Source organism: Clupea harengus, chromosome 6 (genome assembly GCF_900700415.2).
Source record: "Clupea harengus chromosome 6, Ch_v2.0.2, whole genome shotgun sequence".
Taxonomy (NCBI): domain Eukaryota; kingdom Metazoa; phylum Chordata; class Actinopteri; order Clupeiformes; family Clupeidae; genus Clupea; species Clupea harengus.
Window position 1 is genome coordinate 20,922,495 of NC_045157.1, and position 22,586 is coordinate 20,945,080.

Genomic DNA, 22,586 nt, shown 5'->3' on the forward strand with positions numbered 1-22,586 from the left:
AACTGCTAATTCAATCACCTGATTGCGGAATGGGGTTGCCACCACTTTAGGTGTGTAAGCAGCATTAGGTCGCATAACCACTCTGTCACCAGCGATCGAGAACTGAAGGCACGATGGGCTGACTGACAGGGCTTGCATGCGCTTTGCTGACGTTAACGCCAGTAGCAGCGCAGTCTTTAAAGAGACAAACTTTATGTCCACTGTCTCCAGGGGCTCGAACGGAGGCCCTGTAAGAGCACGTAACACCACTAGCAGATCCCATGAGGGTATGAGGTGTCTCTCTGCCACCCTGAGCCGTCTCACCCCCGCCATAAAGCGTGACGCTAGCGGGTGACTGCCAGGAGAACTGCCATTAATGCCTGCGTGGCAGGCTGAAATGGCAGCCAGGTACACTTTGAGAGTGGAAGCCGCCTTCCCCTCATCAAATAACTGCTGTAGGAATTCTAGAATAACGCCCAGCGCGCAGTTAATGGGGTCATGCTGACGCGCAGCACACCATCGTTCAAAACTGCGCCACTTCAGCGTATACAGAGCCCGTGTCGACACAGCACCTTTCAGGTGCCAGGCTCTGAGACGCCACCACTCCGGATGGGGGTGCCACACTGTCCTGTGCGCCTGTGTTAGGAGGTCTCTCCGCAGAGGCAGCTCCCAAGGCTGTTGCACTGACATATTGACTAGATCTGCCGCCCACGGCTGATTGAGCCAGTGGGGGGCTATCAATATCAATTTTCTGCCCTCGTCCGCTACCCTGCACAGCACTTGCTGGAGGAGCAGGATCGGGGGAAAAGCATATAGGCGTAGATCTGGCCACTGGTGGCCCAGCGCGTCTATGCCCAGTGGGGGGTTGTCGCCCCCTAGCGAGAACCAGAGCGGGCAGCAGGTATTCTGCCTGTTTGCGAACAGGTCCACCTGCGCCCTGAAAAATCCAGATCTGTTCTATCACTTGTGGGTGTAGACACCAATCTGCTGCTCGAGGATCGCCCCTCGATAACAGGTCCGCACCGTAGTTGAGGTGACCTGGAATATGAACTGCCCTCAGGGAAAGGACGTGACTCGCTGCCCACAGGAGCAGGCGAGTCACCCAATGGTGCAGTGACTGGGAGTGCACTCCGCCTTGACGGTTTATATACGCTGTTCACAGAGTAGACGCAACGACGTGACTGACTTCAAACACACAGCTACAGCTGCGCTCACTCAATGAGATTTATTCATTCACACACCAATCACATTACAGGTACACACCCACATTAACAATCACAGGTGTCTGCATTCAATCAATAAACAAAACAAGACAGAAACATAATATAAGTTGAGAGCACACTTGTTAACACCCCCACTTGCTCTCACATTAATATATACAACATCATCTTCCAAAAATAAATGCAGCAAACTTAATCAACCTATTCTTGGTTGCAGGCTTTGTCAATATATCTGCTACCATCTCATTAGTTGGACAATACTCTAACATAACTGTGCCATTATTTACAGTAGACCTAATAAAATGATACTTGATGTCTACATGTTTGCATCTTTGCCTGCTTACGGGATTTTTTGCTAAGGCTATTGTACCTTGGTTATCTTCATATACCCTAGGTGGTGAGTACTGACACTTATCAAGATTCTCCAACAGCTGTTTAAGATAGAGACACTCTTGTATGGTAGTGGCTAGGGCTATATACTCTGCCTCACAAGTAGACAGTGCGACAGTGGGCTGTTTCTTGGTCTTCCATGAAATCAAAGCACCACATTTGGTTAGACTTACACAATAGCCTGTTGTACTACGTCTGTCATTACTAGCCGCCCAATCTGCATCACTGTATGCATTTATTCCCAGTGTCTCATTACATTTTCTGTAATACAGCTCTTTGTCAATTGTACCTCTAAGATACCTCAGTACATGTTTAACTGTAGCCCATTGCTCAACAGTTGGCTCTGTGAAATACTGTGCCAGTTTGCTTACCACAAAACTTATATCAGGCCTAGTACAGATGTTCAGATAGATGAGGCTTCCCACTGCCTCTCTATATTTTCTCACATCAGTCATCTTTTCGGCACCATCAGTATAGTCTAATTTTTGTTCACAGGGTGTCGATCTAGGTTTGCAATCCTGCATGTTAAACCTGTCCAAAATTTTTCCCACATATTTTGTTTGTGACATTCTCACACAGTTGTCACCCTGGTTAAAATCAATACCTAAGAAATGCCTTAGTTTGCCTTCATTTTGAATCTGTCTGTAAGCATGTCCTTCACATCTCTGAGGACATTTTCATCACTTGCAGCAATCAACAAATCATCAACCCATATTACAATTATCACTTTTGCATTTTCTGTTTCCCATGTGTAAACACAGTTGTCTGCTTGATTCTGCTCAAAATGGTTTTTGGTTAGGTACTCATGTAGCACCTTGTTCCAGTTTCGGCCCGATTGTTTTAGCCCATACAATGATCTCTCCAACTTACAGACCAATTTTTCACTTGTGCCAGATTCCACCTCATAGCCCTCTGGCTGTTCCATGTAAATTTCATGATCTATTGGTGCGTTCAGGTAGGCAGTTTTAACATCCATTTGGTGCAGAATCAGGTTTTCTTGCGCTGCTTTTTGTATGACCACTCGGATACTCGTCAAGTTAGCTGTAGGGGAAAATGTCTCCTCATAATCTACACCTCTCATCTGACTGTATCCTTTTGCCACATAACGTGCTTTGCACTTTTCAGATCCATCCATGTTATTCTTGATTGCATAAACCCATCTACCCCCCACTGCTTTCTTACCCTCAGGCAAGCTACTTAGGGTAAATGTGTTATTTTCTCTAAGTGACTGCATCTCCTCATCCATTGCAGCAATCCATTCTTTTGATTTGTCTGAGGTTACAGCTCCTGTGAAAGTTACAGGTATGTTACATGTCACTCTATAACAGTAATCTATGTTCATCTGTGCCTCATCAGTTTCCTCATCAGATGCCTGTTGAGAAACATAGTCATGGAAATAGGCTGGCCTCCTCCTCACTCTAGAAGGGTACCTTGTAGGCTCAGGCATAGCTTCAACTGTCTGGGTCTGAGGACTGCTACTCAGTTCCTCCTCTTTGACTGGAACCTGGTCACTTACTGGAATTGCATTCCCATTCTGCCTAGTCCTATTGGCCCTCTGCTCCAGATCATCATCATCATCCACAATGCTGGTCTGAGTCTGTTGCTCAACACAGATCTTAGAAACAAACTTGACTAACCTGTGCTTTTGCACTTTCCTGCTCTCAGGGAAATAGATGATGTATGCTGGACTGCTTTTGTCATAACCAATAAAAACACCCTTTTCACATCTTGGATCCAGCTTTCTTTTATCTTGTTTATAAGCAAAACACTCTGAACCAAACTTTTGCATCCTGGATAGATTGGGCCGTCTCCCTGTTAACATCTGAACTGGTGTCTGTTTGGTGCGATTGTTAAAACACCTGTTCCTGGTTTTGGCTGCTGTCTGCACTGCGTAAGGCCACAAACCTTTAGGTAACCCACTCTCTATCAGCATGCACCGTGCCATGTCAAAAAGTGTACGCCAATTTCGCTCGGCTGTACCATTTTGATGGGGAGAATATGGTGCAGAAGTCTCGTGCCTAATACCATTTTTAACCAACAGAGTTTTGTAATGCTTTCCTGTAAACTCAGTGCCATTATCAGATCTAATACGTTGAATTTTACCATATGGGGCCGTATCTGCAAGAAACCTCTCTGTTGCTTGCAATGTGTCACTTTTACTCTTAAGGGCATATAGAAACACTGCACTGGAAAAATCATCAGTAAATGACACAACATATTTGTACCCCTCTCTGGACTCTGTGTGAATTGGACCTGCCAAATCTGTGTGCACTAGCTCTAGAGGTCTTTTAGCCCTTGCATCAGGCTTTCTGTTTCTGGTTTGAGTAAACTTGCCTTGGGTGCACACTTCACAAGATGGAGATTTGTTTCTTGGACCTTCAATTTTCATGCCATCAACAACACCTTCCAACCTCTGCACATCGTCAAAATTACAGTGACCCAGTATCTCATGCCATGTCTTTAAATCATAACATCCCTTAACTCGGTCATCACATCCATCACGTATTGTATGCAAGTAATATAGTCTATCATGTACATGAATAGGAAATTGTGTACCGTCTTTGTGCACCAGAATGTCCTTGCCTTTCTTGAAAATCACGGTCGCCCCGCTGTCTGCTGCTGCTTGCACCGAGAATATGTCCTGCGGGTAAGAGGGAATGTACAGCGCCCGTCTCAGCACTGTTTTGAGGTGGGGTCCTCGGCTGTCCATCAAGAAGACCTCTGCATCACCTCGGCGCTCTGCCACTCCCTTGCACCTTGTGCCGTCAGCCAGCTCTATGCAACCTCCTGAACTTGGCGATGTCTGTGACGATATGCGAGGTTGCCCCGCAGTCGACCATCAGGCCTCTCAGGCAGACACCCTGGCTGCTTGGCTGGAATCCTGCCGCCCCATCGGTCACCAGGAATACGTACTCGTCTGTCACTTCCTCGGCGGCCCTCCATGTTGCGTCCTGGCGCCGTCTCCTTTTGCAGGTCATGTCTCGGTGCGTGTTGCTTTTGCAGTGGCTGCACCACAGTTTGCGCTGGCAAGCGCGGGCAATGTGTCCCTTCAGGCCGCACCTATAGCACACTACGTCCGCTGCAGCCCGTTCAGCTCCACGTTCAGTTGGGCCTGCACTGTCGGGTCTCGCAGCCCTTTGTCGCGCCCGCACCGTCATTACATTGTCCTCAGCGGCTGGGGCACGCATCTTTTCAATGTCATCGTAACTTCTAAGCTTTGTTTTGAATTCGGCAAACCTCATTGTCTCATCCGATTGCGTTACATGGATGGAAAAAGGTTTAAAAGTCTCAGGAAGCCCCTTCAGAACCATAGCTACCAGCAGCCCGTCACTCAAAGTCTCTCCAGCATTTTGTAATGCCGTGATAGCGGATAACTTAGTTTCCCAGAGTTCGAAATTCTTTTCATCCCCGTCAAACACAAGCCGCGACCAGCGACCGCTATATTCTCCTGGTCTTCTAGTGTTACTCATTGTGCTATACTTCAGCACGCTAACGCGGTGTATCTCGACTTACTCTGGGCCCATAACCTGTTTACAGAGTAGACGCAACGACGTGACTGACTTCAAACACACAGCTACAGCTGCGCTCACTCAATGAGATTTATTCATTCACACACCAATCACATTACAGGTACACACCCACATTAACAATCACAGGTGTCTGCATTCAATCAATAAACAAAACAAGACAGAAACATAATATAAGTTGAGAGCACACTTGTTAACATACGCCAAGGCCGCAGTGTTGTCCGTCCTCACTAACACATGCTGACCACTCAGTCTGGGCAGAAAGTGTCGTAGAGCCAGGACTACTGTCCGCAGGTCTAACACATTTATATGAGACGCGGCCTCTGTCACAGACCAGAGACCGTTCACGCCCCTCCCTTCGCAGACCGCACCCCACCCCTTGGTGAAGGCGTCTGTGGTCACTACTACGCGACGCGACACTATGCCCATAGTGCCCGACGCCGCGAGAAACCAGGGGGTTCTCCAGATCGCCAGGGTCTTCCTGCATCTGGAGGACACTATTATTCTGCGGTGCCTGTCTGTGACTGCGTTGAGCCTCAGAGACAAGTACCACATCTGAAACGGCCGCATACGCAACATCCCTAGTGGGAGCGCGATAGCGGCTGACGCCATCATTCCTAACAGGCGTTGGCAGCACAGCGACGAGACTGACTGTCCCAGTCGGAACTGGCGCACGCATGTTTTGTTTGGCATTTATTCGTTCTCGAGACAGCCTGACCTCCATGGAGGTGGAGTCTAGAACCATGCCTAGGCAATGCGTAATTCGCTTTGGGCACAGAACGCTTTTTTCCCTGTTTATCACAAAGCCCAGTCGATACAGTTGCGCCACCACTAGATGGCCATCCTGCACCGCTGCGGCTTCTGAATGAGCAGCTATTAACCAATCGTCCAAATAATTGTATACGCGTAAACCGTGTAGACGTAATGGACGATGGCTGCTTCTACGCACTTTGTGAATACCCTCGGCGCCAGAGCTAAGCCGAATGGGAGTGCGTTGAATTGGTACGCTATTCCTCCGAATGCAAACCTCAGATATCTCCGATGCGTATTCTAAGTGCGTCTTTTAAGTCTATCGTGATAAACCAATTGTTGGGTCAGCATTCTGAACCGTAGCGGCATGAGTGCTTTGTTTAACACACGTAGATCTAATATTGGCCGATAATTCCCGTCCTTTTTGGGGACCAGGAAGTAACGGCTGTAGAAGCCTGAAGCTTCCTCCTCGGGAGGAACTATGCTTATCGCTTCTTTTCTGAGCAGGGAGACTATCTCTTCCCGTAGGAAGTGAGACTGACCCTGCTGCACCACGGATTGGATCACTCCGCTGAATGGCGGAGGGGGACGGGCGAATTGCAGCACGTACCCCTTTGTGATTGTTCTCAGCACCCATGGTGAGACTGCGCATGCGCGCCAACTCGCCGCACAACCAGCCAGGTTGTGCTTTGAGTTGAATTGGTCGGGAACTAACCCGCTCATGGTCAATGAGTCTAAACCTAGACCTGCACCCACTCCGCCTAGGGAGGGGGACGAGATCTGGAGTCGCTCAAGCATGTCTGGGCACTGGGACAGGTGTTAGGACGTATGAGTGTGGTGCTTGTGAGAACCTGCTTACCGTGCTGGACATGATTTTCACATGTGAGCGACGGGCTGATTTCTGTGGAGGCGGTGTGGTCTCCACTGCTCCCCCCTGTGTGGCCACTGGGTGACTGTCACCATCAGGAAGCCTGAGGCTTACCTCTGCCCCGCCCGCAGCGAGCAGCGTGCTGCCGCGTGGTGTGGGCTGCGCCCTGGGCAGGGCGCGCAGCTGGCTGCTGCTGGGCTGCAGGCTGAGCTGGAGGGCGGAAGGGGTGTCTCTGCCAGCCTCGCCTGGTGGGCACCTTTGCTGGAGGAGCTGGCGAACGGAACCCGCTTCGCTTTTGGCCCTGTGTGGGCGTGGTGTGTCCCGAGGAGGACGTCTCGCCCGGGCCGCAGGAGCGAGGCATCCAGTGCTGGAACACCTCCTTGCTTTTCTGCTGCTCCTCATACCTGGCAGCCATCGTGTCCACTGCCCTGGACAGAGACCGGGGCGTCGAGGAGCGGTGCTTTCTCTCTGTCTGAGAGTTTAGCCAGTGACAGCCACAGAGACCACAGGTAGCCACCGCGGTACCCATCACCCTCCCCAGTGCCTGTGAGGTGCACCGGGTCAGTCGGAGCGAGAGATCCGTCGCCCGACGGAGCTCCGCAACCGACGGGTGATCCTCCCCCAACGACAAGGCTAGCTCAGTCAGGAGCTTCGCCTGGTAGCGCTGTAGCAGCGCCGCCGTGTGGGTCGTGCAGGCAGCCTGCCCTGCAGCCAAGTAGGCCTTTTCCGCCAGCTGAGCCTGGTGCCTGGCCACCCGCGTGGGCAGGAGAGGCTTCTGGCCGAGGCGCATTGTGGGGGAGGCGGGCGAGAGGTAGCCCGCTACTGCATCCTCCACCTTAGGGAAGGAGAGGTAGCCGCTCTCACTAGCCCTGTGGAGTTGCATGTATGGCGCGAACCCCGGCACCGGGGCACGGCCCAAGTAAGGGGTCGCCCATGTCGCCTGCAGTTCCTCGTGCACCTCCTCGAAGAAGGGGATGGAACTAGGAACTGGTGCGGCGGGGCCAGCGTAAAACTCCCTGTCCAGCAGCGAGGACCGCACACTGGGAGGGGGAGGGAGAGGGAGCCCGAGGCAGCTGGCTGCTCTCAGCGCAACCTCGTGGAGTTGCTGGCCCAGAATCCGTGACGTAGTCGGGGGTGTCTCCACCAGCGGCTTAACGTCTTGGCTAGTCTGCATGTCCTCCGCGACTGAGCTGTGCTCGTCGGAGTAGTCCAGCAGGCTATCATCATCATGACCGAGATCCAGTTCCAGTTCGGGCAGGTCTACAGTCAGAGGTAGCTCCACCGCCTCGCAGCCCGCAGCCCTAGGGCTAGCAGGTGGCGGCGACGGGGAGAGGCTAAAGGGTGAAGCTGCGGCTGCAAAGCGGCTGCTCACACTCACAGTGCCCACGGCTGGAGGCGCACTCTGTCCTACAGGGGCGTTAGCCCCGGATGGAACCGGTGCAGCCCCCTCGGCGTCCTTGCGCTCCCATAGCGCAAGGCGCCTGGTAGCCTTGGCTAGCGTCAAGCTAGCACAAATGCCACAGACAGGGTCAGCGCCTGAGAGCGCGACCTCTGCGTGGGTCCTGCCGAGGAAGGTCACGCACCGATGGTGGCGGTCACCCTTGACACGGGTGTGTCCGCAGTCGGGGTAGTGTCTGGACATTTTCAATCTGAAAGTAGAAGAAAGTATTAATATACAAGCACACTATTAGCAACGAACACGTTGTTAGCAAGCTAGCAGGCTAGTCAGAAACTTAGCCAGCTAGGCAGCTAGGATAGCGGCTACTACTTCCAAAATTAAGTTGAGTCAACGAATTTTGCAGCGCCCTGAGCTAGTGAGGGTTAAAGAACCCGAACAACTCACCAACCCGTAGAGAGCAACAGCACACAAAACTCTTTGACTTGGTAGCGTAGAGGATATACTCGGAGCTGGCACTTCGTCTTGCAAAGTTTTTCAAAGAGGGTGATCTGTGCTGCGCGATTCAAGATATAGACTCCTGAGGGGGCGGGCTCAGGAGTGAGCGCAGACAGATCTCCCGGCCTTTCAGGCGTGAATGGATAAATGCTTCGATTTAGGCACATGACTAGTGTCATGTACCATACTGTTATATCGAAGTGAACTGCGATAATGAACAAATGCTTCTGGTATACACACACACACACTCACTTTATCCATATGTCTATATTTGTGTGGTAGTGCACCCCAACGTTATGTGATGGCAAGTGTTTAAAGTACCAGATTTATTGTTTTTAAGTTACAGGAAGGGAGATCTGAGGTAAAACATGTTATCTACCTCTTGACTGTCTATCTGGAAACTCCCACGGCTCCTGTTTTGTAATAGAGCTCTTGACTGGCCATACTAGAGAGGATGTACATGCAAGCTTGAAAAATCTTGTATCTAGTTGCAGCAGCTGTTGACAGACTAATTGGGTATGAGTCTAAAATGTTGATACATCAGTCTGTGTGGTTGACTCATGCAAGTGAACCAATCAGTTCATACTATACCGTTTCAGAACTGAATGTAGAACTGGCTATTTGCATTAGATGTGGGATGTATGTCACACCACACAGGTAAAGTAAACTTGGTTTTAAACGTGCCACTACAATATATTAAGTAGCCTAGCAAGTACTAAGGAAGGATGTAGTAGCTGTGAAACAGCAGAAACATTTTTGTATTGGACATGGTTAAAAATAAAGGAAGTCTAGATGCAAAACAAAACAAAACAGGAATGCCTTCAAATACTTTGATCCACTGTCTTTAGAGTTGTCTTTGAAATCTTGTTTCTTTCCAGTGAGAAAATGGTCTCACTTCTATGACTCCCAAGCATTTGGTGTCAAAAACATTCCTGAAAAAGTGCCAGTCATAATATTTCTTGAGAAAATATATAATTCAATGAAGTTATACGTAGTACATTTAGATATTCAAACAGTGCTGCGTTCACTTTCTTGAGGACATCATGAGATGATCAAACTTAGAGGAACTAACACAGAAATTAAAGAGAGGAACTGTAAAACCTGTAAAAACAGCCTTTGGACACCTTATGGTTTCAGATCTTTTTTTTATTTGTTATTCTATCACATCGGTTGGTTTAATCTCAGAGCATGGTCTTCATAAGAGCATGTATAGCATGCCTTTTTTCCAACTCTGTAAGTTTCAATTGCAGTGAGCTGAATAGGAATTATAGCAATAAAATCTTAAATTCTCCTCTAAATTTCCCCCAAAACTCAGGCTCAGAGACATACAATATAGTAACTGTACTTTAAAAAAAATACTAACTGAAGCTAATAGAAGACAACTCAGTATCAGTATAAATGGATTAAGAGGTTAAGAAACATAATAAGGTATGAAGTAATCATTTAACTTTGGGATCAACAACAACTCTAAAATATCAGGAAGGAACATCAGAAATGAGGGAAAACATTTTTTTTTTTTTAAATAAACAGGGGATAATAATCCACTGCTCAGTAGTCCATAGTTTCTTCACTATGTAAAATGTAATACAACCCTGTTTGCAAAGAGAATGCAAATGCTTTTTATAACACTGGATGACAAAACAGTAATATTATGTAAATACTTCAGCAGTGTGGACGTGACCATTTTATCTGCTCAGTGGCCATCAATACTGAGGATGATCACCATTTTCAGACACAAGATTAAGACTGAATCCGCATGAAATCTAAAATAAAGTTTGTTAGTTCCTCCATTTAGCAACAGGAACACATCAGACCATGCCCCCTCTTGTGGGGAAAATCTATCAATAACAACCTTGTTTTTGCATCCCCTTTGAACTATGAACATTTATTTGCCTTGTTGTGAAAGGGTATTGGAACTTCCCTCTTTAGTGTGGCACTCTTTTTCAAAGAATGTATTCTAGCCATACAAATTAATTCATAGAAAAGCGCATGAACCATAACATACTGTATCTGACACAGAGAGATGCATTGCTGCTTGAACCCTGTGTCTTGGCAATACTATGAGCCTCATATAGAATTCAGTGTTACACATTTGCATATCCTATGAGTTGCGCCCATTTCTAGACAAGAAATTCAACAGATGACAGACAATGGGAATATTATAACACAAATTACTCTATGAGCAAAACCAGAAAAGACCAAAAAAGAACATAAATAGCTTAGAGTTTTCTCAGAATTTCACAGCAGCAATTTGACTTCAATACTGTAATAATAATAGGAGGAATATGGGAACTTAAGTAGAAATACATACAGTACTAATAGTGCAGTGCACCGCGTCAGTCTGTTAGGCTCTGCCGCCCTCTGCTGGCCAATTTGAAATATAACAATAGGGACGGTATCAAATGTACTTGTGCACATACTTTTAGAAATTGTCGTTTTAATTTAAGTATGGTTTTAGAGTTGTAACCAACTACAACTCGAGGGGTGTTTAGAATGATAATGTTATTTATGACGATCTGGGACAAATTAAATGAAAGCTCTTCATCTGAGCTCATCTTTGACTTGGCTGAGACTGAAACTAATACTCCCTCAATCTCTCCTGAGCCTTTGGCCAAGGTGGTATGGAGGATTATCGGGGCCATAACTAACTAAATAAATAAATAAATACATAAATAAATAAATGAATGGTTAAATACTTGGATAAATACATAATTAGATAACAAAATGAATAAAATGAGACACTAAATATATAAATGTTACATGTACTCGTGTGTATATATATATATATATATTTACGTTTTCATGTGTTCACATTTATTTATTTATGCTTACATTTATTTATTTATACTTATATTTATCCACGGTGTAACTTGCTGCAGCAAAATAAATCTGTCGTCCCCCGTCACCAAGTCAGGGGGCGGGTTAAACCCTCTGATTGGTGGTTCAACTTGAATTGACTGCTTTTGACTAATTCAAGATGGCAGCACCCGGTGCAGATTCAATAAATGAAATATTGCATGCTACAGTAGGCGAAATGTTAGCTGTAGCTGAGGAGATTGAGGCAACTGTCAATTCAAATAATTTTTTTAATCACATTGAGGGCTTCGCTGAAATTATGTCAACGATATCGGACACAGACGAAAATGTGTTCACGATCCTCAGATACATTTCCCCTGAAACCTTCGTTACTCGTTACAAATTCAAATCATCTTTAGAAAAAAAATTAATCATGAGAGTGATATGAGACCAACGACGGGGACTGTGGTGGAACACAGACTGCAAGCAGGTTTGGCGAATCAGTGGTCCTAGCGCACGTTAATGCGCCCCGTCCTCTTAGTTACTGTTGCTACGTCTTTTGAACTCGCTCATGCACAACACTGTCTGTCAGTGTCAGTGATTCTTTTTGGAGTAATATCTCCGCGATATCCTCCAGAACAAGGCAAAATGGACTGCAATATGCAGTGGAAGGATATATCCAAAACATTAAAATCAACAACGAAGGGGATTTCAAGCTAGCTACCTACAAAGATTATTATTAATCTTTATTCCATCTCTGGCGAGGTATCTAGCTAGCTAGCTAGGATGGTGACAATCTAAAGTACAGTACAGTAACGTATATAGCAGTGTGGAGCAAGATAGCTTCTAGTAACGTTATTGTTCAAGGGATGTGTGTGCATGTTGCTGAAAGTATTTCACAGTCACTGTACTGATAACTTGCTTGTAAAACTGATGATCCTGCTATGGCTTTGTATCAGATCGCCAGGTTATTGCTCTCAGGTGGTGCCTTATGCATACCTTGGGATACTCAGGACTAGGTTGCCCATTCACTAAATGTTACAATGTCCTGCTTTAGTATTGCCTATTGTGTATACATTCTACACAGAATAAACTTCATAATTCTCAAAATTCTGTCTCTGTTTTTTTATTACCAGCATTTACTTGTACTTTTACTTTCAATACTTAAGTACATTTAATATCAGAAAATTACTTTTGATACTTAAGTACAGTAAAGATCAGATACTTTAAGACTTTAACTCAAGTAGTATTCTAAAAGGTTACTTTTACTTGAGTCATTTTCCAGTAAGGTACTTTTACTCAAGTATGGCTTTTGGGTACTTTATACGCCACTGCTATTACTACTAGTAGGCCTACTAGTAGTAGACGAGTTGAGGGCATGTTCAATTAATGATGCAGCCTCACGCAGAAGCTGGGGGTATGTATTCTTGGACATTCTGGTATCTTGATTTTTCTAAATTAAATCTGGCGCTTGGCATCTATACCCGCCAAAATTCAGTATCCCTCTCTGGATCGAAGAGAGCTTGATCGACTGGTTGAGCCTGCCTGGTGTGTAATACTGTTCATTCACCAATCAGAGGGTTTAACCCGCCCCCTGACTTGGTGACGGGGGACGACAGATTTATTTTGCTGCAGCAAGTTACACCGTGGATAAATGTAAGTATAAATAAATAAATGTAAGTATAAATAAATAAATGTGAACACATGAAAACGTAAATATATATATATATATATATATACACGAGTATGTAACATTTATATATTTAGTGTCTCATTTTATTCATTTTGTTATCTAATTATGTATTTATCCAAGTATTTAACCATTCGTTTATTTATTTATGTATTTATTTATTTATTTAGTTATGGCACCGATAATCCTCCATAGTCGGCATTTGTTACGTGTATGATTTTAATGCAATCATACATGGTGTAATTAAGAACCTCAATGTTTTCTGGGAAAATCAAAGTTGCATTCTATGATTCTAAAGCCATACGCCAAAGAAAGCCATACGCCAGAGAAAACGCCAAAATTTCCAGTTGGCCGGAGGAAGCTGGCGCACAGATTTATGGGTAAAAGGCTTGCACATTTGCGTCCCTCAATGTTCCATTTGAGACAACACTAATCAGCGACAGAACGCACTACAGATGTAAGTGCTTAGTGTGCACTACGCACTGTATTGCAGTGTACTTCATAAAGTGTGTTAATAGACATGGGCAGTGCTTCAGGAGCACAGATAGGATGGGTGTAATTTGATTAGCTGTCAAGCACTGCCTTTTTAAAGGCACAAGTGTGTAGTTTTGAGTGGCATTTATTAGTAGAAATGGAATAAAGTATTCAGAATCAGAATTCAGAATTCAGAATTCAGAATTATATATTCATTAGTATAATTATCAGTAACTATGGTTTTCATTAGCTTAGAAGCCCTTTGTATCTACACAGGGAGCGGGTCTTCTTTCAAGGAGTCCGCCATGTTGCATCGCCATGGTGCATCGCAACAGTAGCCCAGAACAGACTAACACACACTAACACACTTGAAAAGAGAAGAGTATTCAGATGGTTGCAATGCAGCAACCTCACCACTAGATGCCACTCATAACTACATAAAAGAAATATGGTCAGTGAAAGCTAATTGATTTAGCTGTTTAGCTGCAGCCAATACTACTTTGCCAACCAAAAAATAGTGATGAGTACCACCACATGCATGAAACTGGAAGAAAAAGTTTCATACAACAAGCTAGCTGTCGAAGCTCACCTGTTCCTTAATTAGTTTAGCTAAATTACTTATTACTTGGTGTTATGGTTTAAATGTACAGGTCAAAATTACATAGGCCTACGAACACAAAGTAGGTTAACTCATCAAAAAAAGTGAATACACTGAAATAATAATTGTGTGTAGAATTAAAAAATAATGATGGTAATATTCAGAGGGCCAAATAATAATTTGGTTAATATACAAATAGGATATATAATATGTAGCCTTTATTATATGGCAACGACAGTACGAGAATTCTGATTGGCTAATGGGTAGTCATGCCAGCCGCGTATTGACCTCCACACTGGTCTGCCGGTCTGATACGTATTATTATTGCCCTCCTCTGTTGTCATCTTAAAAATTAGCGATTGATAGACATCAAGAAAAAAAAAAAAAAAAAAAAGCCAAAGGAAATTCAGAAGCTCGGTCAATACGTTACAGCCTAAGTAGTTATTATATATTAGTTTTTTTTAAATAAATCATTGCCACACAGGCCTGGAATGCTTGAAGCTGTTCGATCACTCTGCCACTTGGCCCTCTGGTACTTTGACAGAAGCCCACGCATGGCGGCATAGTCAGTGTGGATGTTAATTGGCAACACACAGAGGTTATGCTTGAAATGTTATTTGTTGCATCCACTACTGCAAGGAGTTCCCTGCAAGTTACAGTACATAATAGTTTCTCCTTGGCCTTTTGAAGGTTCAGCTACATACAGCACTGCTCCCAGACCCTCTTCACTGGCATCCGTTGCAAGGATGAAGGCCCTGGGTTCTGTAATGCGCCTAGAGACAATTCTATTGTTTTGGCATCATATGAATAAATTGAAATGAATTGAACTGAATTGAATTGAACAGGTTCTTTGGATTTGGGGCAAATAGGACAGAGGCCTCACAGTGTGCTTACTTGAGGGTGTTCCAGGCAGCCTCTTGCTCTGGACCCAACTCAAACTTCTGCAATCTGTCTGCAAGCTATGCAGGCGGCTCGCAGTGGTAGCGAAGCCCAGTAATTAGAAGACAAGGAGGACGAATAGGACGAAGCCACGGTAATAGGAGGCTAGGAAAGCACGCAACTTGTGGCCAGTCTCTTACAGTCCTGGCCAGTCTCTGTCGTTATCCCAGCTTGGTTGACCTTGTGAAAGGATATCTCTCTTTAGAAGAATTTTGTCAGGGTGCAGCTTTAAGTCTGTCTCCCTAATACTGCTAAGCACCTCCTTCAAATTTGAGCGCTCTAGGGCCTCCTCCAAGATTTTCGGGTTCATCAGTCGCACCTGTTGGCACATCGGTGCTGGTAACAACCCGCCAATGAAGTCCTCTTTAGCAAGGCCCATTCTGGTAGCCTCATTAAAGTCTGGAAAGCCCTTAGAGGCAAGATAACATCGTTCTGCAGCAAAAACACAAATCTTTTCTCCTGAAGCGTGGACTCTCTCAATGAACCTCACATAATGACTGCTGGTGCAGAACTCCCAAATTGCCTCTCTAATGCTTGGGCTATTGCTTTGGGATTACTCAACTCGGCCGCAGTAATGTCCAACACTTCCCTGGCTTCTCCCTACTGTCAACACCCAGTGTGGCTACCGGGCTAACTACATTGGGGTTATTGAGTTATGGGTGGGTCATTGGTAGCGTGTACACTCCCCTCTTTTCTCTTGCGGTGATTGGCACTGCAACCACACCTCCTCCCTATCCATCCATACATCAGCATAATCATTATGAGCTCCAAGGAACTTTTCAAATGCATGCTAATTTCTCTCGATTCAGGTTGATGAGGCCAGCAGTAACTGGTAGAATTTGAATAAGTTGACTGCCCAGATAGCAAAATGACAGTGGACCACTGACGGCCCAGTGGGCGCAGAGCTGGCGGTCCGCTGCCATTTTGCTAATCGGTTTTTGTGCGGTCCACTGGTCTTTATTCATTTACACTTCTTCATTTTTCACCAACCCTTGATTCAGAAATTCTAGGAATTGGTAATATTTCATGTTGTTTTCTTAATATCTTAATAACTAAAGGTGATGGAGGTCTGAGAGCAGAGCAGAAGTGGCACACCACCAGTGGGGAGCAGACCAAAATCCCCCAGTGGACTGATATACGCTTGCTATCTGGGTGGTTGCATGTGAATCTACATCAACATTCAACATTCACTCTTCATAGTTTAGATAACTCAGTTTGACAGAATAGAAATGATCAAATGTGGCAGTTGATTGTGATATGTCACTGTCGCCCTAAGTGAAATTCTTACTTTAAACTGACGCCAGACCCCAAACCTCACCCCAGTGCATCGGCTTATACCCTCAGGATACTAACTATTTCAAAGCAAGGGTCACTTGCACCTTGCACAAATTCATACATGTAAAACGACGCTAGGCTGTGTGAAAGTTTGTAAAATGACATTGTGTTTTACCAAAGTCTTGTTGTTATTAATGTGAGGAAATATTTTGTGACTTCTTTTGTGAGAATTATAGGCTACTACCAAAGATGACTAGCCAACAAGTCCTTAATGAATGAGGTTACCTAGCCATCTTCAACAGGTGTAAGGCAATAGGAAAGGTACACCATCTAATCCTGGTGGCAATTTCCATGCTGCAGGTGGACAGACGCAGAGGCTACTCTCTTCAGGTTTTAACATGTCCAACTCTTACATGAGGGCAGAGTTTTTCCCAGATGTTTGAAATGGTACATTTGGCCTTGGCAGGGGACTGTATCAGTGACCCAGGGAGTGTAATCTACCATGGCTATATGGTCCATCAGTGTGGGTCTGTGTAGGGGGTCTGTGTCTGTAAACTAACTGGTGAAACCATGAAATGTTAATGTCAATCACACTGGGTTTGTCAATAAACTTTACGTTTAATAGCCACTGGTCATCAAAATCTCACAATAAAAAAAATACTCAGACAGTATTTACACAAGATGCATGTATGAAATCATCTTTGACATGTCATGTACATGTATTTACCGGTAGTTGTTTTGGCAGATTCATTTTCATTTTGTGTTTTATATCCTATAGGGTACACATCTGGAACAAGATTAGTCAAAATCTACATTTTGACTATTAATACATATGGTTTTCAAAAACACATTAACTGTCTTAAAAACTTCAGCTCTTTATGGACATTGGAACACAATGGAATAATTGAAATTAAATAATTTTAATATTGTGATTCCCTGGCAGCAATACTTAATACTTTAGTCCCCTTTACATATATTAGCACATCCAAACCCCACCATCAGTAAACCTTATTATCATGTCTTCATGGTCTCATGGCAAATCATTGTTAATCTTGACAGCATATACAGAACTACTACTGTACAATATGCATACCCTTTCACAAAGGTTATTTGTTGAGGTGCAAAGCATGTGAGAGGATTTCAGACATCAGTCATCAAAGCTTGCCAAAGTTCCTATCGTTACAAGGTAATGCCACAATCCTTGCTTGAGTACTACAAAAACAAACCATTCAACTTGTTTATGGCATAAAAGGTACAATTGCCTATTTACAAAATTCAAGTTTACATTTCTAATATAAAAAAGTGCATTGAAGTCAGGAATGCGCATTGAGGATCTTCCATCTTTAAAAATTAAGAGCTATCCATAGGGGGCAGTCTAAGGAAGAATTACCCTGCTGCAGAGGGCCTGTAGGGTGATTAGAAACCAGTGCATGGATGACATGTCAGGGGAGTCACACGGGTCCTTGTGACTGGTTCATTGTTATGCTGTCCGCTGTGGATCAGAGCTGTTCACTCCAGTGCCTGATGTCACCTCACATCAAAAGAGAGTGTGTGTGTGTGTGTGTGTGTGTCCAACTCCTGTTGTTCCAGAGCTTCGTGAACTCTGAGAAAGCACCAGATAAAAAAATAAAAAAAACGATCAAATTGGATATGAAAGCCCACTCCTTTGAGGCTCCTTTGACATTCAGGTCATGAATGAAGAAACCAGAGACCAGGAATGGTACTGCTGCCCAACAAAAATTCAGGTCCTTCTTTGATAAAAAAAAGACTGATGCTGCAACACCTCAAACTGGGACAAGTGACGTGAATAGCCGAGGTCCCCGTGTGTGCAGTATTCAGTCGGCAGTGCAGGACGGTGTTGGGATCTGTGCAGTGGTTCAGTGGTTGAGGGACAGGTCATCCAGTGCTCAGAGTGCTGCTCTTTCCCCTTGCTGTCTGCGGAGACTTCGGTAACGGTCTGTCTGGGACGGTCCCTGAGTGATGGGTGTGCTGGTGCCCGGCTGCAGCCTGTGTTACCGCTCCTCAGCCACCTTCCCATTGGCCTCCTGCTCAGGATGATCTCGCCGCTTCTGCCTCTGGAAAAAGCCCAGCTGAGAGAGGGAGGGATGGAATGAATACGCAACATAGTCACACTGGAGAGGAAAGGATATCTAAGGAAGACACTAAATCTACACTAAAACCTAAGAAATAGTTAATTTAGTTCACACACAAAAGTAATTGATCTGTTGGTCTAAATGTAAGACAGATACACTGTTGACAGATTGCAAGTAAGAATGTCAATGCGTGTCAACTGTGAAGTTATGGCTGTGCCATCTGTCCCTCTGGTTATGCTTTACACAAAATGCACATTGTATGTTATTTCATATATTTAATATGTTTGATATTTTAGTAATACCTAATATATCAACACAATGAACATGGGCAAATTTAAATGCTTACATTTTCTTTTTTTTGGTCAATTAGGCCTAATCTAATTCCTCACTTAAAATGGCTACATCACAGCGGCAACAACATGAAACATTTAGATGTACTGTAGATCATGCTTCATGAATGTTACCTGTCACACTCCTTCATGTTAGATGATTGAATGTCAAAGTTTTTTCTCTCTCTTTCTCTCAGTTTATGACTCGTACTCTTTATAGACATGTATATGTATATGTGCATGTAGATGTCTGATAGAAGTAGAAATATACCTTCCACAGAGCCAGGCTGAGCAGGGCCAGCAGTAATAGCCCCCCAAGAGTACTCCCTATAATAATCCAGATAGAGATTCGATAATCCTCTTCTTTTCTTATTTCCAGAATTATCTAGGAAAATACAGTGGCATATGACATTTGTAGTAGACAGTTATGGACAGCAGAATGGCTCTCTCTGACACCTTTTTTCTATGACAAAATGTTAATGCACAGATTGTATACACAGCTCTGACTGTACACATCTTAATAACACACTGACATAAAAAAACCATAAAAAAGTGTAAAATACGTTTGCTTGCAGAAAGAAGGTCCCTGCATGACATGCTTTGTGTTACTGCAGATGTATACTCATAGGGCATCCATAGATGGCAGCACAACTCAGTATATAAGGGAAAAGCTGAATTTCTCTCATGGTCCTTTCGGTCCTTTGGCTCCACTGAGCTTGAACATGCTGGAGAAAGGAAGCACTCTCAAAGCAAACAGGGACAGGAGACAGGGCAGTGGTCTGAACCCCTGGCTCTAGGCACACAGTATTGTTGATTCGGCCTGCGTGAAATGTTAGCATGCAGATCCGCAAGCAGCATGCAATCCTGTGTATATGAGTGGTGCAGCTTGTTTAGAATGTCACAAACAAGTACTCATAAATAAACTCACATGTCTCAGAGGCCGTTCTTCAAACAAAAACATCGGGCTGGAGGAGCTAAGCTGTATGGAGGCTGTTGTCACCAACTCCAACGTTTTGAAGTTCAGCTGGACATTAAGACAGTGTTTTCAGTCATTGCCTGTACAATTCTTTTTAGAAGGGGCATACAGCAATACAGTGACATAATATATACTATCTGAATGAACTGCCAGAGTTCTATTGGAATGTCTAACTTGAATGACTCCTATTTCAGTGTTGAGAGTACAGGTTATGATGATCTTGAATAGTACTTACAGCATGTAAAGAATCAATACGAAGGATCCCTCTAATACGGACACCAACATCTCTGTGGGGCGGCAGATTGACGCTGCACTGGACTGGTACTGTTAACATGTTTGTATAATTCTGCGGAGATAGGCAAGGTTTTACACAGTGTTCTTGTAGCTACATCGGTATGGATGCACAAATAAAGGATAATATCTGTGTAGACAACCAAAGACAGATTACCAGACGTGATACTCGAGACAGATCCTCAGGAGATGCCCGACTGTGTGCCACATGTTGTGGTGGAATGCAGTGGGTGCCATCCATCTAAGGTGTAGGAGGATTTGAAGAGTTTGGTTCATTTTGAATAAGAATCACAATTAAAATGGGGCCTCTGGTGTAATGGTTAAAATTTGTCATTTGACACTTTTATATAAAAAGTTCAACATCAAGAGACGTAAATTTAGGTCACATTGTCTCATTGTTCTTTCTCTATCCTCGTGTGGACATATTCCACTGAGAGTGAAGAGATCAAGTTAGCTGGAAAATAAGGAGTGGTGGCACGTAGCAATTCTGGTCAGATAAGAATTGAGACAGAGCTTTATTGCAGCTTTTAGCAAATACTCTCCATATGTGCCATGTAAATTCCTCTTACCTGATCTATCTGAAAGTTGGTTATCTGCAAAAGCTGGTTTCCATTCTTTGTCACCTCAGGGATTTCAATATTCAGCTGCAAGTCCCGCACTGGAAAGTAGCCTAAATTTTGAATCTGCAGAGAAAATGGATAAAGTGAGATGGTAGCATAGTGATTCTTGTTGCAACTGAACTCACAGTGAACTATAAGTGAAACTCATAAGTAATGTATTATTTCTGACTAATATCTCTACATAGTGAGAGACTTCCTGATGGACATTTGGGCCTGATGACTCACTTGAAAGGTGAAGTTAAAAGGAGGCCCTACGCTTCCAGGCTTTTCCAAGGACAGGTCAGCTTCAATTTCATAACGGGAAGGATCTGAGTCTCTGTAAAGAAAGAGGGAAGTAATTCTATTGCTGTGCAGTTGGATATGTAATTTGGACAACATCAGGACATAAAAAAAGTAGTATGAGGTGATCATCATGCACCCTTTAATCTACCACTTTAAGCCTTTTGATGTTTTTTTTTCTTCTTTGCTATGGAAAGGAGGTTCAATTATGTCATAGAAGTAAAACATAGTAAAACTGAGCTCTCACCTTGTAAAAAGAAGGTCAGCCTCATATTTCAGCTGGTAAAAAAGGTCAATTACATTGTCATGGAGGGATACTTCCTGTCCATCACTGCGACAGAAGAGACAGGCATTTCAGACATGTCAATTCTTGAAACTAATGGTTACCATTAACTGTCATTTGGAGATGTGGCTCATTGTATTGGAGTGCTGTGTGTCACAGTTATCACCTGTTAGCATGTAGGATTATCCGCACATAGTCCAAGACCATAGAACGGTTAAACTCAAATTCCAGACGGAAAGATACCTTCAAGAAGAGGGACAGGGTGACTTTTAGTACTTCATCTCTAAAGGAGGGAAACAGCATACTGTTGCATACCACTGTTTATGTGACACATTAAGACTGAGAGAAGACGTTATACACAATAGTCTCAGTGCTATATGTTTAGAACTCCAACAACAACATGCAGCTAAAGTACCTAAAGGCTTGCAGAGAAAAGCCTCAATAACCTGCGATAAATCCATGGCTTCCACCCTGACCTGCTCACAGCACTGTTGGTACAGTGGGTTCTTAGGAAACAGCCTGTTCCTCTCCCTTTTGACCAAAACCATTGCACACATGCATGCACTGTGGAAGTCCACGTGTGTCAGTGTAGCAATACAGCCACGGTTTTAGCAAAGCAGGTTTTGACACATTTACACAACAAACAGTTGTGCAGTGTCTTCTTCTGTCAAGTTGAATCCTGTGCTACCAGAGAATACCTTTTGGCCTGATATTTCTCAGTACAGAAAAAAAAAACTGTAAAGTCTTTCCAGCTTGGGGGAGAGGAAGGCTGTAATGAGCTATCTGTCTTGTTCTTGGGATTAGCCCTGATGGATGCCTGCTGGCCCCACACAAAATGCCTAATCAGGTATTTACTTTATACGCACAGGAGGTTGCACATTACTGACAGAACACAGACGTCAAAAGGGAACAGGCTCCAGCATGCTGCTTCTCCCCCTCCTGAATGCGGCATGAATTAGATATGTCAAAGGAATGCTTGTTTGCTTGGTATGCCCAACCAAAATGATGTGCATTACAGAGCTGCTGGGTGAGTTTATATGAGGTCCTTTGAGGGGGTGAGGGGGGGCTCCATAATAACCCTGTCCCTTCTCTCTGAAATGGGGCTTGGAAAAGACTGCCGGGCCATGCGGCTAATGGCTCCATTGGTTTCGAATGCTGGCAAAGGCAAGCATGGAAAATCATGCACTTCTCTGGGCCGAGGGCTGCCTCTGAAATGTTTATGTGCCCCTCAAAGGAAACAGCCACACATTTCATTCATGAAGGGGGGGACCTCATCTGTGTAAAACTTTCAAGAGTGAGATCAGTCCAGTTATCA

The 22,586-nt window shown here is 44.3% G+C and overlaps 1 protein-coding gene across 1 annotated transcript in view; it reads right to left on the minus strand.

Annotated features, from left to right (window-relative positions):
* Positions 1 to 16,998: 16,998 nt before the first annotated feature.
* Positions 16,999 to 22,586, minus strand: part of itga11a (integrin, alpha 11a) — a 41,038-nt gene continuing 35,450 nt past the window's right edge. Inside the window, exons 22-30 of the mRNA XM_031569358.1 lie at positions 21,438 to 21,514; positions 21,236 to 21,319; positions 20,935 to 21,025; positions 20,659 to 20,772; positions 20,247 to 20,330; positions 20,034 to 20,144; positions 19,751 to 19,846; positions 19,094 to 19,207; positions 16,999 to 18,490 (exon numbers count right to left, since the gene is read on the minus strand). Of these exons, the coding sequence (XP_031425218.1) occupies positions 18,413 to 18,490; positions 19,094 to 19,207; positions 19,751 to 19,846; positions 20,034 to 20,144; positions 20,247 to 20,330; positions 20,659 to 20,772; positions 20,935 to 21,025; positions 21,236 to 21,319; positions 21,438 to 21,514 (849 nt within the window). The 3' untranslated portion in view covers positions 16,999 to 18,412. The remainder of the gene's footprint in view (positions 18,491 to 19,093; positions 19,208 to 19,750; positions 19,847 to 20,033; positions 20,145 to 20,246; positions 20,331 to 20,658; positions 20,773 to 20,934; positions 21,026 to 21,235; positions 21,320 to 21,437; positions 21,515 to 22,586) is intronic.